The sequence below is a fragment of the Mobula birostris genome, chromosome 13 (genome assembly GCF_030028105.1).
Source record: "Mobula birostris isolate sMobBir1 chromosome 13, sMobBir1.hap1, whole genome shotgun sequence".
NCBI classification, from domain to species: Eukaryota; Metazoa; Chordata; class Chondrichthyes; order Myliobatiformes; family Myliobatidae; genus Mobula; species Mobula birostris.
This window is the reverse complement of record NC_092382.1, coordinates 14,564,088-14,581,052: the sequence shown is the minus strand read 5'-3', so window position 1 is coordinate 14,581,052 and position 16,965 is coordinate 14,564,088. Positions and strand designations below refer to the sequence as shown.

The following is a 16,965-nucleotide window of genomic DNA, read 5'->3' as shown; positions in this document are numbered from 1 at the left end:
TTGAGAATGGCTTCGAGAAATCCGGCGCTTTGAGCACAGGTTGATAACACAGGATGGTTTGCAAATGTTCAAACGCCTCCTGGCAAAGATCACTCCATGAAAACCTTTCACTCTTCCCTAAGAGCTTTGTTACGGGGAGAGCAATGCCAGCAAAGTTCTTACAGAATTTTCGATAATACCCAACCATCCCTAAAAACCTTCTCAAAGCTTTCCTGCTAGTTGGAACAGAAACTTCAGCAATCGGTTGAAGCTTGGCCTGGGAGCCAAGCTGGCCTTGGCCCAGCGGATACCCCAGATATGTGACCATGGCATGGCCAAACTCACTTTTAGCCAGGCTCACCGTAAGATTGGCCTTGGAAAGTCTATCAAACAGTTGCTCTACTGCTGCATTATGTTCTTCCCATGTGTCACTCCAGACCACCAGGTCATCAATACTGGCCTCTGTGTTTTCTAACCCTTTAATCACCGAATTGGTCATTCTCCGAAATGTCCCTGGTGCATTTTTCATCTCGAAGGGCAAAACATTGTATTCATACAGCCCTGAGGGTGTAACAAACGCTGAGATCTCTCTGGCCCTGTCGGTCAATGGAACACACCAGTATCCCTTCAACAGATCAATCTTCGTGAGGTACTTAGCCTTTCCCACTTTATCAACACAGTCATCCACTCTGGGGATAGGATAAGCATCCGTCTTGGTTATGGCATTAATTTTCTCGTAGTCAGTACAGAATCTCATGGTACCGTCCGGCTTAGGTACAAGGACGCATGGTGACGCCCAGTCTGAGGTAGATGGCCTAATAATACCGGTTGCTAGCATGTACCCGATCTCTTTTTCAACTTCTCTATTTTTTCCTGAAGTTCATTCTGTAAGGATGCTGTTTAATGGGCTGAGCTGAATTCAGAATGACATCATGCACTGCCCCGATGGATCGTCTTGCTTTGTCAGGAAATAAATCTTTATGTTTCTTAATGAGCTCCTGCAATTGCTCTCTTTGTGCAGGCCCCAAATGGCCAACGAAGGGTCTCAGCCTGAAACATCGACTGTACCTCTTCCTAGAGATGCTGCCTGGCCTGCTGCGTTCTCCAGCAACTTTGATATGTGTTGCTTGAATTTCCAGCATCTGCAGAATTCCTGTAAGTTGTGTGTGACCAACCTTATCAGTAAGGTTTTTTAAGATAAGGGAATTTGTAAGTCTCGTGGACACGATACTCAGTTTAGTGAAATGATTTTTCTCCTCTTTATCAAATTCCTCAGCCCCCCCTTGTTTTCGTGGTCATACCTACTGGTACCACCTCAGACTCATGATACGGTTTCAACATATTAACATGAACAAACTGCGTGGCCTTCCTCCTGTCAGGAATTTCAATATCGTAATTCAAAGAATCAATTTTCTTCACTATGCAGTATGGCCCATGGAATTTTGCTTGGAGGGGGTTGGTCACAAGAAGCAGTAGTACTTTGTTACTGACTCTTACTCACTCTTCCTTCAGTTAGTCCTGACGAAGGGTCTCGGCCTGAAACGTCGACTGCACCTCTGCCTAGAGATGCTGCCTGGCCCGCTGCATTCACCAGCAACTTTGATGTGTGTTGCCAGTACTTTGTTTCCCACTTCAAACACTTGCTCCCTCGCTCTCTTATCAAACCACTGATTCATTTTAATTTGGGAGTGCTGCAGATTCTTCCTGGCAAGGTCGCAGGCCTTGTTAAGCCTTTTTTCGGAATTTTAAAACATAGTCTAACACGCCGACACACACGTCTGGGTTAGACCATTGCTCTCTGAGCAGGGGCAAAGGTCCTTTGGGCCTATGGCCGAAAATGAGTTCAAACGGGCTGAACCCCAGGGACTCTTGAATAGTGTCCCTCACAGCAAAAAGTTGTAAGTGTATCCCCTCATCCCAGCCCTTCTCATTCTCATGGCAGTAGGTCTTAATCATAGTTTTTAAAGTGGAATGAAACCTCTCCAGAGCCCCTTGAGACTCCGGGTGATAGGCAGATGACACAATCTGTTGAGCTCCCAGCTCAGGCACTACTTGCTGGAACATTTTTGAATTGAAGTTGCTGCCCTGGTCGGATTGAATTTCTTTGGGTAAACCTACCAGTGCAAAAAACTTGCTGAGTGCTTTTACCACAGTCTTGACCAGGATGTTTCTGAGAGGCACAGCTTTCGGAAACCTAGATGCAGCACACATTATTGTTAACAAATACTGGTGACCAGCTGCAGTCTTTGGCAAAGGGCCTGCACAATCCACTATGACCCGGGAAAAGGTTCACCAAAAGCAGGGATTGGCCGAAGTGGGGCTTTTGGAATGGCCTGGTTAGGTTTTCCCACCACCTGACACGTATGACACCCTCTACAGTAATTGACAATATCCTTCCTCACGTTAGGCCAATAAAACTCCCTCATGATCCTGTGCACCGTCTTCTTTACTCCAAAATGTCTCCCTGAAGGCATCTTATGGGCCAGGTTTAAAAATTCAACCCTGCAAACCTTTGGAACCACCACCTGGTGCACAATAGCCCAATCCTCAATGGCAGGCACAGTGGCTGGTCTCCACGTCCTCATCAACACCCCATCCTTAAGATAATACCCCATTGTTTCTTTCTGAATTTCCTCCTCAGGGAGAGCTGTCTCTTTTAAATCCACAATTTCTAGATCTCTATTTTGCTCCTCTATGAACTCCTTCCTTGACAAGGACAGGTCTTTCCTCTCCTCCTTGCTTTCCTCAGCCTTACTACCCCTAAATCCTGTTGGTATAAGGACGGTAGGAAAGTCTCGGATAAATCAATATTAGCAGCAGCAGCCTTTCTGTGCCACTGCGCATGCGGGATACACATCAGCGTCTCTGGGCGGGTCCTCAGCAGCAGCAGGCTTACTTGTGAGCTGAACTGCTGGATAAATATCCCCACCTGCAAAGTCATTACCGAGTAAGATATCAACATGGTCTATCCGTAGTTCAGATTGGACCCCTTTTCTGACTGGTTTCGTTACCAAGTCACATTTCAAGATTATCTTATGCAAAGGCACGACCTCTGTTCCTTTTCCAAGGCCCTTAAAGATGTTTACTTTCCCAGTGTCTGTCTCAGCACCGAATTCCAAAACATTATTTTATATCAGTGACTGGAAAGCTCCAGTATCTCTCCATATTCTAACTGGGACTGGGTTTGACCCCTCCTTCACAGACACAAACCCTTCTTAAATAAATCTCTCGAGTCCCTCTTATATTTTAACCGTCTGAACGCTGGCAGTTGGGGTTTTCTCTTTCTCCTTTCCTTTTCCCCTTTTCGTAGCAAAACAATTTGACGCCACATGGCCAGGTTTTCCACAAGAGTAACACTTAAAACTGGGAAATTTTCTCCCTGACTGCTTCCCTTCCTCCTTAGTTTTATCACTAATCCCCGGTTTACTCTCTGGTTTAGCCTGTGGATTATCTCTACTCCCTTGTGGGTTAATCTCAGTGGGGAAAAACTTAACTTTATGAGTTAGGGCATATTCGGCTGCTAACTTAGCATTTTCTGAGTGTCGCTGCCCCTTTTCCATCTAAGTGCGTCCTTGTCTCCGCCGAGACGCAGTTTTTAAACTCTTCAAGCAATATTAAATTCTTCAAGTTACCAGTATTCTCATTTTCCTCTTTTGAAGCACACCACCGATGAAAGTATACGCGTTTCTCATGGGCAAACTCCAGATATGTTTGGTTCCAGGATTTTCTCAAACCTCGAATCCTTTGGCTGTAGGCCTCCGGGGCTAACTCATAAGCCTTAAACACAGCATCCTTCACTTTATCATAATCTTTTGCGTCTTCAAGAGACAGGGCTGCATATGTTTGCTGGGCCTTTCCCTTTACCACACTGTGTAGTAACACCGCCCACTGCTCCCGCGGCCACTCCCGATTACGGGTCACCTTCTCGAAATGTAGGAAATACCTATCAATTTCTGCTTCATCAAGTGGAGGCACTAACCTAACTTCCCGACTGACACTAAACTCCTCCTCACGGTTCACCACCTGAGCGTTCTGTTGCCATCCCTCCCTTTCAAACGCTCTCTGTTTCTCTGCCTCTCTCATCTACAATTTCAACCTCTCTAACTTTAACTGTTCCAGGTGTACCTCCACCTCCTCATTCACTACAGGAAACCTCCTTAACTTCCCCTCTTCAAGTGTCTGTATAGAGACATAATATTCAGCTATTTTCCTTTGAATTTCTGCTTTCATCATACCTCTCTTTACATTCACTTCTTTAGCAAGGTCCCGCAACTCATATTTTCTAGCCTTCTTCACGGACACGGGGTCTGGCGGTTCCAGAAATCCCGAAACTTCCATTTCTGCTGTTTTTCCACACAACCAAATCAAAATTCCAAATCAAAAGGGATTTTTCCCAATCAATTCAAACCAGCCTCCCGACCGATTTGTTCATATCGCGGACATAGGCCCCAATTTTGTCACGTACCCCATGACAGGAATAAAGTACCAGCAGAAATAGAAACCACTTTGGAGTCTAGTATTGCTAGAAACTAATAATATTTATTAATAACTACACAATACAGAAAACTAAGTGAACATAAATCAAACAGGGTAGCAATAAGTAGATGTAAGTAAGTGTGGAATATATATACGTGTGAAAAACCAAGCTTCTTTAGGTCTAGGGGTAAAAAGATACAGTCTTACGATATTGAGTAAAGTTCAGTTCAGTTCGTGGAATTTAGTTGAATGGCGATGGAGAGAGAGAGAGAGAGAGAGAGAGAGAGAGAGAGAGAGAGAGAGAGAGAGAGAGAGAGAGAGAGAGAGAGAGAGAGTTGAGTCTTGAGGTGAGCTGTTGCCGTCGATTTTCTTGCTGTCCTCCGAAATCCTTCACAAGTCACTGACTGTGAACTAACAACAAAGAGGACCGTACTTCGGTGTGGTTGAGCTGTCTACCCAGGCCAGGGTCGGATACATAGACAACTCCCCACTGGTCTTGCCTTTGAATCTTCACTGGCAGAGCACTTGGATCGATCTGCCTGATCGGTCCTCCAGAAACCCACTTTCTCTGTGGGCACCACAAAGCTCATTTAGTGTCCCGATCATGTGTCTGAGGTTTGTATTATCTGACCTCCTATTTATTTCCCTGTGCTAAGCATCACCTGTCATTCAAAGAGTCCCTCCTACCTTTGTCTGTGAGGACATGTAAGCAAGCAACAAGTCCTTGGAATTAACATCAATAATGTCCTGTCGAGCACCTTCGAGCTGTTCAGTATTATCTCCAAAGTTAGCTCCCGTGACAGTCCAACCATCACTCTTTGTCTCTCTCTCTCTCTCTCTTCAAAACAAACCATCAATGATAAATGACTCTCCTGTAACTCTTCAAACAGTTAATGTGGACACTCCTGGATCCCTTCACACCATAAACCTCCCTCACCTCCTACCATCTTCAGGAAGGTGTGCAGAAGTTCCTGAAGTCCGATAATATCCACCTCCTCCGCCAGGAGAAGGAACATAGTCCGTTTTGCAAAGTCGTCAACATCCACACGACCCTCGACTTTCCTTGTAACTAATAAACCCATCAGCGTCCATGTCAAATTCCGTAAACGCCGCCCTGAGTTCTGTCAAACACGGAATTCGGGCGTCCCCGCCAGTTTCCAGGTTCACAGACCCGTTGAAAATGAACTGGAAGGAGCCCCATTGGGAGGCAGATAGTGGGCGTGAATAGGAAGGGGTGGGTCCCATTGGGTGTGAACGGGAAGGGGTGGGTCCCATTGGGAGTGAACGGCAAGGACTGGGTCCATTGGGTGTGCGGAAGATGGGAAGGAATGAGAAGGGGTGGGGTCCATTTGGAGTTCAGGCGATGGGGATGAATAGGCAAGGGTGGAGTTTGATTGGGAGCGTGCCCCGTGTGAGTGGACTGGAAGGGACCGCGTCCTCCTAGGAGTGCGGATGGTGGGAGAGGACGGGAAGGGGTGGGGTCCCGGTTTTGCAAAATTTTCCTCATCTTCGATTTCATCCTCAGCTACTTCTGGACCCTAGAAATCAAATGTGATTGTTAACTGCAGGGGTTCTAATATCGACCTGTACTCCCCTGCCCGTGTGTGCCCCCTCACACCTTTGCCCACTCCGTGCACCCCTTCGTTACACTACTTCTCTTCCTGCCCCTCTGACCTTCTCTACAGAGATTCCTCTGGTGTGTGTGTGGGGGGGGGGGGAGGGGGCCGTGGTCCCTGTGCTACGAGCTGAGAGTGTCCTCACTAATCCGTTTCAACTTGAGAATTTAGCTGATATATTTCACTCTACAGAGACCTTTTCTCCATGTCTGGGCAGGAGATGGCAAGATTGGACAGTGCAGAGGGAGCTTCACTCTGTGCCAGACCCCGGGAGTGTGTGATGGGACGTGAAGAGGGAGATTCACTCTGTGTCTGACCCCGGGAGTGTGTGATGGGACGGTGTGGAGGGAGATTCACTCTGTGTCTGACCCCGGGAGTGTGTGATGGGACGGTGTGGGGGGAGATTCACTCTGTGTCTGAGCCCGGGAGTGTGTGATGGGACAGTGTGGGGGGAGATTCACTCTGTGTCTGACCCCGGGAGTGTGTGATGGGACGGTGGGGAGGGAGATTCACTCTGTGTCTGACCCCGGGAGTGTGTGATGGGACGGTGCGGAGGGAGATTCACTCTGTGTCTGACCCCGGGAGTGTGTGATGGGACGGTGTGGAGGGAGATTCACTCTGTGTCTGACCCCGGGAGTGTGTGATGGGACGGTGTGGGGGGAGATTCACTCTGTGTCTGAGCCCGGGAGTGTGTGATGGGACAGTGTGGGGGGAGATTCACTCTGTGTCTGACCCCGGGAGTGTGTGATGGGACGGTGGGGAGGGAGATTCACTCTGTGTCTGACCCCGGGAGTGTGTGATGGGACGGTGCGGAGGGAGATTCACTCTGTGTCTGACCCCGGGAGTGTGTGATGGGACGGTGGGGAGGGAGATTCACTCTGTGTCTGACCCCGGGAGTGTGTGACGGGACGGTGCGGGGGGAGATTCACTCTGTGTCTGACCCCGGGAGTGTGTGATGGGACGGTGGGGAGGGAGATTCACTCTGTGTCTGACCCCGGGAGTGTGTGATGGGACGGTGCGCAGGGAGATTCACTCTGTGTCTGACCCCTTTTTTTTTTTTTTTTTTTTATTTAAACAAAATTCTTTATTACAAATGTCGGTGCTATACAATATTTACAAACCCAGTGAATAACACATTTACTACACTACAAACAGACAATACATGTTAAACCAATATATTGCCATCCTCGTCAATGATGGCATTTACACCCCGCGGAGCCCAACGGTCCCGGAACATCTCGACGGTCGCCGTGGACTGTGCGTATTCCTTTTCAATGTTCACCCGGGCTCGAACATACCCCCTAAACATAGCCAGGCAGTCCGCCCGGGGAGAACCTCCTGCCACCCTTTTCCAGGAGCCACGGATGGCAATTTTCGCCAGCCCCAGGAGCAAGTTGACAAGGACATCCTCATCCCTCTGTGCCCCCCTCCTTACTGGATGACCATATATGAATAGGGTGGGACTGAAATGCAACCAGAAGGCGAGAAGCAGCCCACGCAAATACGCGAAAAGGGGCTGCAGCCTCACACACTCCACGTACATATGGTACACGGTCTCCTCCAGCCCGCAGAAGTGACACGCGGCTGGGAGATCCGTGTACAAACTAAAGAACTTATTGCAGGGCACCGCTTTATGCAGCACCCTCCAGCCGAGATCCCCAAGGTGCATGGGAAGGACTCCCTTGTAGAGGGACTTCCACTGGGGACCCCCCTCACCTCCAGGTGGAAAGACCGACCGCCATGGCGTGTCGGGACGGTGGACAAATGCTAGGAAGTGGAGGGTGTGGAGCAGCAGCCCATAAAGGTACCTCCTGCCTGCATCCCTAAATGGGATTGTGGGTGTTGATGAAAGACGGCTCAAGTTGTGTGGATTCGTCTCTCGGGTAAGGCTGCGGGGCCTGGGCCCGACGAGCAGCTCAGCCCGAGTCGTTCCACACACCTGAGCCGCACTGACATCCGTTGAGACAGGGCAAGGGTCGGCCAGGACCCCGCCCTCTGCCAGAGGAGGGGATTCCCGGCCTGAGGCAACCATGTTCCAGACTCTCAGTAGGTCCTGATAGAAGCCGGGCAGCCTCTGCAAAGCAGCACGGCTGACGCCCGCCGGTGGTAGCTGCATATCTTCGGCAAGACAGCAGCCCCTCCGGAGGAAGAAAGTCGCCAACACGTGCCACCTGGGAGGGTGCTCGGCGTACAGGAATCTCTGCAGCGTCCTGAGGCGGAGAGCCGCCAGTCGTGTGCGTACACACACCAGCGACTGTCCGCCCTCTCCTTCTGGGAGACTCAGAACCGCTGCAGAGACCCAGTGCTTCCTGTTTCCCCAGAAGAAGTCCACTAGCTTCCTCTGCATTCTTGCGACAAAAGGGGCAGGGGGGGCCAAGGTGACCATCCGGTACCACAACATGGAGGCCACCAGCTGGTTTATGACCACCACCCTGCCTCGATAGGAAAGCACCCTGAGAAGGCCTGACCAGCGCCCTAGCCGGGCCATGACCTTTGTCTCCAGGTCCTGCCAGTTTGCCAGCCAGGTCTCCCCAGAAGGACTCAGGTAGACTCCCAGATAGAGAAGACGTCTGGTGCTCCACTCAAAAGCTCTCATCTCCTCCTGCAGGGAGTCCACCTGCCACTGGCCTACTAAGAGTCCGGAACATTTCGCCCAGTTGATCCTGGCGGAGGATGCCGCCGAGAAAACATCTTGGCACTCGCGCATCCTCCGCAGGTCACAGGGGTCTGTCATCATGAGGAGTACGTCATCGGCGTAGGCCGAGAGGACGACCCCCATGTCCGGTTCGCGCAGAACCAGACCTGTCAGCCTTCGCCGAAGAAGGCCGAGGAATGGCTCGACACAGATCGCATACAGTTGACCGGACATGGGGCACCCTTGACGCACTCCTCTTCGGAAGTGTGACCCCGGGAGTGTGTGACGGGACGGTGTGGAGGAAGCTTCACTCCCTGTCTGACCCCGAGAGTGTGTGATGGGACGGTGCGGAGGGAGATTCACTCTGTGTCTGACCCCGAGAGGGCGAGACTGGACGGTGTGGAGGGAGATTCACTCTGTGTCTGACCCCGGGGGTGTGTGATGGGACGGTGTGGAGGGAGCTTCACTCTGTGTCTGACCCCGGGAGTCTGTGATGGGACGGTGTGGAGGCAGATTCACTCTGTGTTTGACCCCGGGAGTGTGTGATGGGACGGTGCGGAGGGAGATTCACTCTGTGTCTGACCCCGGGGGTGTGTGATGGGACGGTGTGGAGGGAGCTTCACTCTGTGTCTGACCCCGGGAGTCTGTGATGGGACGGTGTGGAGGCAGATTCACTCTGTGTTTGACCCCGGGAGTGTGTGATGGGACGGTGCGGAGGGAGATTCACTCTGTGTCTGACCCCGGGAGTTTGTGATGGGATGGAGTGGAGGGAGATTCATTTTGTGTCCGACCCCGGGAGTGTGTGATGGGACAGTCAGGGCCACAGACAGTCCTTGCAGGTGAGGCGACATTTCACCTGTGAGTCGACTGGGGTGATATACTGCGTCCGGTGCTCCCGATGCGGCCTTCTATATATCGGCGAGACCCGACGCAGCCTGGGAAACCGTTTCGCTGAACACCCACACTCTGTCGCCAGAGAAAGCAGGATCTCCCAGTGGCCACACATTTTAATTCCACGTCCCCTTCCCATTCTTGTATGTCTGTCCACGGCCTCCTCTCCTGTCAAGATGAAGCCATACTCAGGTTGGAAGAACATCTTATGTTCTGAGTGGGTAGCCTCCAAACTGATGGCATGAACATTGACTTCTCAAACCCGTTAATGCCCCACCACCCCTTTCTACACCATCCCTTGTTTATTTATTTATTTATAATCTTTTATGTTTTTTTCTTTTGTTTCCCCTCTCTTTTTTCTCCCTCTGTCCCTCTCACTATAACTCCTTGCCTCTCCTCTCCCCCTTTCTTTCTCGCTTGGCCTCCCATCCCACGATCCTCTCCCTTCTCCAGCCTTGTATCCATTTTGACAAACATCTTTCCGGCTCTCAGCTCCATCCCTCCCCCTCCTGTCTTCTCCAATCATTTTGAATCTCCCCCTCCCCCTCTCAAATCTCTTCATTCAGTTAGTCCTGACGAAGGGTCTCGGCCCGAAACGTCAACCGTACCTTTTCCTATAGGTGCTGCCGGACCTGCTGAGTTCCACCAGCATTTTGTGTGTGTGGCTTGAATTTCCAGCATCTGCAGATTTCCCCGTGTTTGCATTTTCTGATCTCCTTTGTCGTTTTTTTTTTCTGCGAGAGCAAGGAGAGTGCGCAGGGAGGTGGAGGTCAGGGTAGTGTAAGTATCTGGGGAATGAGGAAGCAGTGGTCAGCCTGGATGGGGATGGGGAGTGAAGAGATCCTGGGGACCAGACACTATTTTACTGACATCCCTGAGCTTGGAGCTGAGAGGCTGCTGTACCAGTGTGAGGAGCTCAGACCCATTCTTGCAGTACACCGGGTGCGGGGGGCAGCAGGAACCCCAGGTCACTGTTTCTCCTCTAGTGAGACTCGAGTCCAACACCAAGACAGGAAGTTACAGCGGTTTATTGATTTCATCAGGACAAATGTAAATTAAACAATGTGTGAGCTGCTGACGTGCGAAAATAAATAAGCTGCTCCTGATTCACTCACAGTCACACACAGTTAACTGTCCGGTGACAATGAGAGACTGGTTGAATAATCAGTCCCGTTTCTCACCGTCACTCTGCATCGGGGAACCGATGATTACAAAATCACACTTTAGGGTCGTGTCCGAGATCGCTGCAGATCCAGGGTCACTGCCGAGGTATTTGTCAATTTAACATCATTATATCAGCCAGACAGCCGAATGCACCGTCCTCAGCAAAGGGAGCAAAAGGATTCTCTCCCGGGATAATCCCACCCCGGGACACCGGTGTCCCAGACTGAGCCCCGGCCACCGGTCTCTTCCTGTCTGTGTAATTCCCCGGGGTCTCACGTGGGGGAGTCTCGAACACGCACATCCGGCGGAAGCTGTGCCGTTGGACAACAGGCGGAAATACGTCACTGAGGGACCGCTTCCGAAGTCACAGAGCGCTGAACGGGAGTCAGCTCCGTCAGAAACGTTGGGAATTAAAGCCGGCGCGCGGCCATTAAAGGTAAGGGCAGGAGTTAAAGGGGAGGGCGGGGAATCGGCCAAAATGACCCCATCCCGCGGGCGGGGATGTTCACACATTCAGATGTTCCAACGGTCACTGTCAGTCCGGGTCTGGGTTCCTGCAGAGATCTCAGTTCCTTCTCCCCGGTCTCACTGAACTCATTGTTCCCCAGCCTGAAACAGCAGGGAAATAAAGACGAAATAAACAGATTATATAACAGTGTCGGTAACAGGGGACTGGGGTTAATGTTTCAACAGCACTCGCAGACAAATATCACCAGAAAACCCGCGGATTCGCTGATATTTTATCACATTGAACATTAACACAAATACTCACCAGATCCACTCCAGACTCGGGAGGGTCAGTATGAGGCGGCGGAGAGCGGGGACAGATCGGTCTGTCAGCGAATTTAATCCCAGCTCCAGCTCCGTCAGTGATGAGTTTGTACTGAGAGCGGAGGCGAGATCCTCGGCACCAGAATCTGTGAGACCGACACTGTCCAGCCTGGAGATGAGAGAGAGTGAGGGTGAAGTACACAGAGAGACAGGAGACGGTACAAATCCCCAGTGTTTATCAGTAACTCAATTACTGATCACATTATGTTCAGTGTCAGACACCCAGTGACTGTAAACACAATCTCCCACAGTCTGGTACTTACCACAGTTTCTGTATTTTACACTCCGGGTTCCTCAGAGCCGCAGACACCAGTTTCACTCCTGAATCTCCCAGTTTATTAAAACCCAGGTCCAGTTCCGTCAGTGATGGGTTTGTACTGAGAGCGGAGACGAGATCCTCGGCACCAGAGTCTTTAAGACAAACACCGCCCAGCCTGGAGATGAGAGAGAGTGAGGGTGAAGGACACAGAGAGACAGGAGACGGTACAAATCCCCAGTGTTTATCAGTAACACAATTACTGATCACATTAATGTTCAGTGTCAGACATCCAGTGACTGTAAACACAATCTCCCACAGTCTGGTACTTACCACAGTTTCTGTATTTTACACTCCGGGTTCCTTAGAGCCGCAGACACCAGTTTCACTCCTGAATCTCCAAGTTTATTAAAACCCAGGTTCAGCTCCGTCAGTGATGGGTTTGTACTGAGAGCGCAGGCGAGATCCTCGGCACCAGAATCTGTGAGACCGACTTTGTCCAGACTGTAGGTGAGAGAGAGTGAGGGTGAGGGACACAGAGAGACAGGAGATGGTACAAATCCCCAGTATTTATAAGTAACACATTTAATGATCACAATAATGTTCAGTGTCAGACACCCAGTGACTGTAAACACAATCTCCCACAGTCTGGTACTTACCCCAGTGTCTGTATTTTACAGTCCAGGTTCCTCAGAGCCGCAGACACCATTTTCACTCCTGAATCTCCCAGTTTATTCTCCCCAAGTCTAAGCACAAACAGACAAATTGATGAACAAAGTGATTCAAACGGCGGATATTTCCACAGATTGTACGGGAGGGGTGTGTCTGAACTGAGGCCCACAATCGGGAGTGGAGATGCGCCCATGGGTTCTGGGTATCTGGTAGTCAGCACAGTCACACAGGTGGACTGATGGTGATAGTCACACACGGGGAAGGGCAGGGGAGGACAATCTCACAATGGTATTTATTTCCTTCTCACTGGGACAGTCTGCTGACGGTCTCTTGTCCCTCACTGGGAAGGGGGTGTGAATCTCTGACCCACCTGCTGCAGTCAGTGTTGGTAACAGTGAGAAGGAACATTGTCAATGGACGTGTCACAGGCAGCGAGAAACACGGCCATTCCTGTGATTTACTACCATTAAACCAATGGCCGTTGTTCACTGATCTGATGAAGTCTCCAACATCCCTTCACAAGGAACCACAGAACCCTCCTGTCCTTGGGGAATTACTGACTGATCCCCGGGCATTTGTCACAATTCATCACAATCTGATTTTGCTAGTTTTAACCAAATCCCTTAACATTGAAGCAACACAATGGAACATTTTCACAGCTCACAGTGAAAGATAAATCAAGTTACCTCAACTCCTGGCACTTGTGCAGCCCGGGTCCCAGCCGCTGGATTCCTTCACACTGAATGTGGCAGTTCTCCAGGTCGAGCTGTTTTATTGTATCACAGAGTCCGATGGCATGAGACAGGACCGCGCAGTCAATCGGGGTCAGTGTCATTCCACTGAATGAAAGTGTTTCCACAGATCCCAGTGCGGCCTGAGCCAGTCCACGATTCTGAGACTCAAACAGGTAGTGCAATGTGTTCAGGAGGCTCCTTTTACCAGCTTCACTCCTTGTGTTTCCACTCTGGCGTTTAACCTCCTCCTTCACCCAGTCAATCACCCGGCAGGTTGTTTGATGAGGAAATGGACCCAGAAACTCCTCCAGGCCACGAGTTGTAATTGGAGAGGAGAGACCAGCAACAAAACGGAGAAATACCCCAAATCGCCCATCTGTCATGTTGTGGGCTTCAGTGAGGAATTTCAGGATATCCCCGGGATGTGGATTCAGGAATTGTGCGACTGCAGCTACAAACTCTTGGATGGTGAGGTGTGGGAATGTGTACACCACGCTCTGGGCAGAATCCTCTCTCTCCAAAAGCTCCATCAGGAACCCGGACAGGAACTGGGAAGGCTGCAGATTGTAGTTGATTAAATCTCCATCTGTAAACACAATCTTCTTCGCGGACACTCCTCTGAAGGCCATCTGACCAACCCTGAGTAACACATCACGGGGGTTCTCAATCTCACGGCCGTGGTTTTTCAGGATGTTGTAAATATAGTAGGAGTACAGTTGGGTGATGGTCTTGGGAACTCGCTGCGGGTCCCTGACTCTTTGTGTGAAGAAGGGGCCCAGTGCCAGAGCGAGGATCCAGCAGTAGGAGGGGTTGTAGCTCATGGTGTACAGGATCTCGTTCTCCTTCACGTGTTTGAAAACAGCTTCTGCCACCGTCTGATCTTCAAAATGCCTGAAGAAATATTCCTTCCGTTCCTCACCAACAAATCCCAGGATTTCAGCCCGGACACCGATGTCTGCCTTTTCCAATAAATGTAACGCAGTGGGGCGAGTGGTCACCAGCACTGAACACCCTGGGAGCAGCTTGCCCTGGATTAAACTGTACACAATGTCAGACACCTCACACCACCACTCGGGATCTGGGCACTGGTGCTTGGGTTCTGTATCTCTCTGACCGTCAGCAAAGTCGACGTTGTGTTTGAATTCATCCAATCCATCGAATATAAACAGTAATCCCTCCCGGTTCTTCCAGACCTCTCTCAGGGAATTCCCAAAGTAAGGATACTGATCCAGAATCAGTTCCCTCAGGTTTATTCTGCAGTTAATGGAGTTTAAATCTCGGAATTTGAAACTGAAGACAAACTGGAATTGTTGGTATATTTTCCCCGTGGCCCAGTCATAAACAATCTTTTGCACCATTGTTGTTTTCCCGATTCCCGGGACTCCGGCCACTGCTGCGGACATGCCTGTTTTGTTTCCAAAGACAGATCTTTTAAATTTTTGCAGAAAACTCCTCGTAAATAATTGATCAGTCCGGATTTTTTCCAGCTCTCTGCGGAGATGTTCCTCTCTCCACTCCTCGTGGTCTCTGCCTCTTGCCAGCAGCTCATGTTCCACCAGTCTCCGATCTCGGACAGTAGAAATGACCGTGAGCTCAGCGTATCGATCAACCAGCTGGAAAACCTTCACCTTCTCCCTCATCAGGATGGTGTTCACTCTCAGTGTTTCAGTTTGTGCCCGCAGAGTCTCCATGTGTTTCCTTCGAACATCTTTGGATGGACAGAAATAGGTTGTCAATGCCCAATCTGATGAACATGGAGCACACAACAGTTTTTCTTCAATAAAAATAAAAAAACTTGTTAAAGGCATTGTTTGGGTAAAATTGGGAGGTCAGAGCTAAGAGTGTCTGAGAATGAACGATGGCCCAGAAACATTTCTGATCTGATTCAGTTTCACTGTGAAAGGCTCCCCTCTCCCCTCTGTTTGTAGTTTGCAGATTCCCCGGTGTTCCAGCGAGCACCAAGTGCACACGTGATTCTGGAGAGGAGAGTGTTGTGTGGAGCGGCTGGTTTCACCGCTTTCACTGCTCAGCTTCTGCTGAACTGGGCAACACTGCAGACGGTAACAGTGGGGGGAGGGGGGCATCTACTTGCTCTACTGACTTTTACTTTTCTCACAATGGACCCCATGTTCTTGACAGTCCTTTAGGATTAAGCTGTCAGTACTGAGCCACAGAAAAGGAACACTATTTCTGTTTCCTTCTCCAGGCTGTACCAGTCTCAATGTAACACACCCCGCACTAGTCTACTGTCTCTTATTCTCTGAGGAGCTGGTACATGACCTCAGGCAATTCCCCGATGATGTGCGGAAGAGCAGGAAGCTGAAGAGGATGGCAGCGGTAATAGGGAACTCTATAGTCAGGGGGACAGGGAGGCGATTCTGTGGACAGAAAATGGAAACACCGATGGTCTTCGCCTCTCAGGTGCCTTTGTCCGAAATGTTTCTGGACGCGTCCACAATATCCTGAGAAAGGATGTTGAGCAGCCAGAGGTCGGGGCAAACGTTCGTACTGACGACATAGGAAGAGAAAAGGGAGGAGGTCTGGAAAACAGAACATAGGGAGTTAGGTAAAAAGCTGAGAAGCAGGACGTCAAATGTAGTCATCTCAGGATTGCTGCCTGTGCCACCTGACAGTGGAAATAAGAGTAGAATGAGGTGGCAGAGAAATTGTGGTTGAAGATTTGGAGCAGGGGGCAGTGATTCAGATTTCTGGATAATTGGGACCACTTCTGGGGCAGGTAAGACCTGTACAAAAGGGATGGGCTGCACGTGAATCCGATGAGGACCAATATTCTTACGGGCAGATTTACTGGAGCTGTTGGGAGTGTTTTAAGCTAAAATGTCAGGGGGATTGGAACTCGGACGATAGAGTTGTGGATGAACCAGCAGGTTTACAAGTAGACGATGGGTGTAACATGAATGTAAGGAAGGACAAGCCAATGACTGGGTTCAAATCTGGACAGAGCAAAGTGTTCAATTGGACCACATAGACTAAATTCAAAAGGACGCAGATGCAGGACTGAACGCATTGTATTTAAATGCGCACAGCGTTCGGAATAGGCTGGACGAACGCTTGGCGCAATTAGAGATTGGTCGGTATGATGTTGCGGGCATCACTGAGTCGTGGCTGAAAGAAGACCACAGTTGGGAGCTTAACGGTATAGGATGTACGTCTTGTCGAAAGGACAGGCAGGAAGGCATAGGCGGTGGTATTGTAGCTGTGTTGGTTCGAGATAGAATCACATCTTTAGAAAAGTGATGGCATAGGGTCAGAGAATGTTGAATCTTTGTGGGTGGACATAAGAATCCGCAACGGTTAAAAAAAAAAGATTTATGGGAATCCTTTATTGCCCTGCAAATAGTAGCGAAGGTGTGGGGTTGAGATTGCAAAGGGAGCTGGAAAAGGCATGTAATAAATGTGATGACGCAATTGTAATGGGGGACTTCAATATGCTCGCGGAATAAGAAAATCAAACAAACTTCAGGAGTTGGATCGCAAGAGAGGGACTTTACTGAATTCCGATGAGTTAGCGTTTTAGAGCAGTTTGTGCTTAGCAATACTCAGGGAAGGGCTATCTTTGATTGGGTGTTGTGCAATAACCCTGATCCTATGAGGGAGCTTAATGTAAAAGAACCCTTAAGAGGTAGTGATCATCATTTGAATGAATGAATGAATTGATTCTGCAGTTTGAGAGGGAGAAGCATAACTTAC

The 16,965-nt window shown here is 49.8% G+C and overlaps 1 protein-coding gene across 12 annotated transcripts in view; it reads right to left on the bottom strand.

Moving 5' to 3' along the window:
- Nucleotides 1-4,717: 4,717 nt before the first annotated feature.
- Nucleotides 4,718-16,965, bottom strand: part of LOC140208415 (NACHT, LRR and PYD domains-containing protein 3-like) — an 89,196-nt gene continuing 76,948 nt past the window's right edge. For 10 of the 12 annotated variants that reach the window (XM_072277082.1, XM_072277083.1, XM_072277080.1 and 7 more), the window contains 6 exons: nt 13,207-14,962; nt 12,508-12,594; nt 12,182-12,352; nt 11,856-12,026; nt 11,534-11,701; nt 10,610-11,370 (listed from right to left, as the gene is read on the bottom strand). In XM_072277082.1, the coding sequence (XP_072133183.1) occupies nt 11,211-11,370; nt 11,534-11,701; nt 11,856-12,026; nt 12,182-12,352; nt 12,508-12,594; nt 13,207-14,962 (2,513 nt within the window). In that variant the 3' untranslated portion in view covers nt 10,610-11,210. Of the gene's footprint in view, nt 5,994-10,133; nt 11,371-11,533; nt 11,702-11,855; nt 12,027-12,181; nt 12,353-12,507; nt 12,595-13,206; nt 14,963-16,965 lie in introns of those variants that run through there. The other 2 variants (XR_011888765.1, XM_072277090.1) reach the window with 2 other exon arrangements.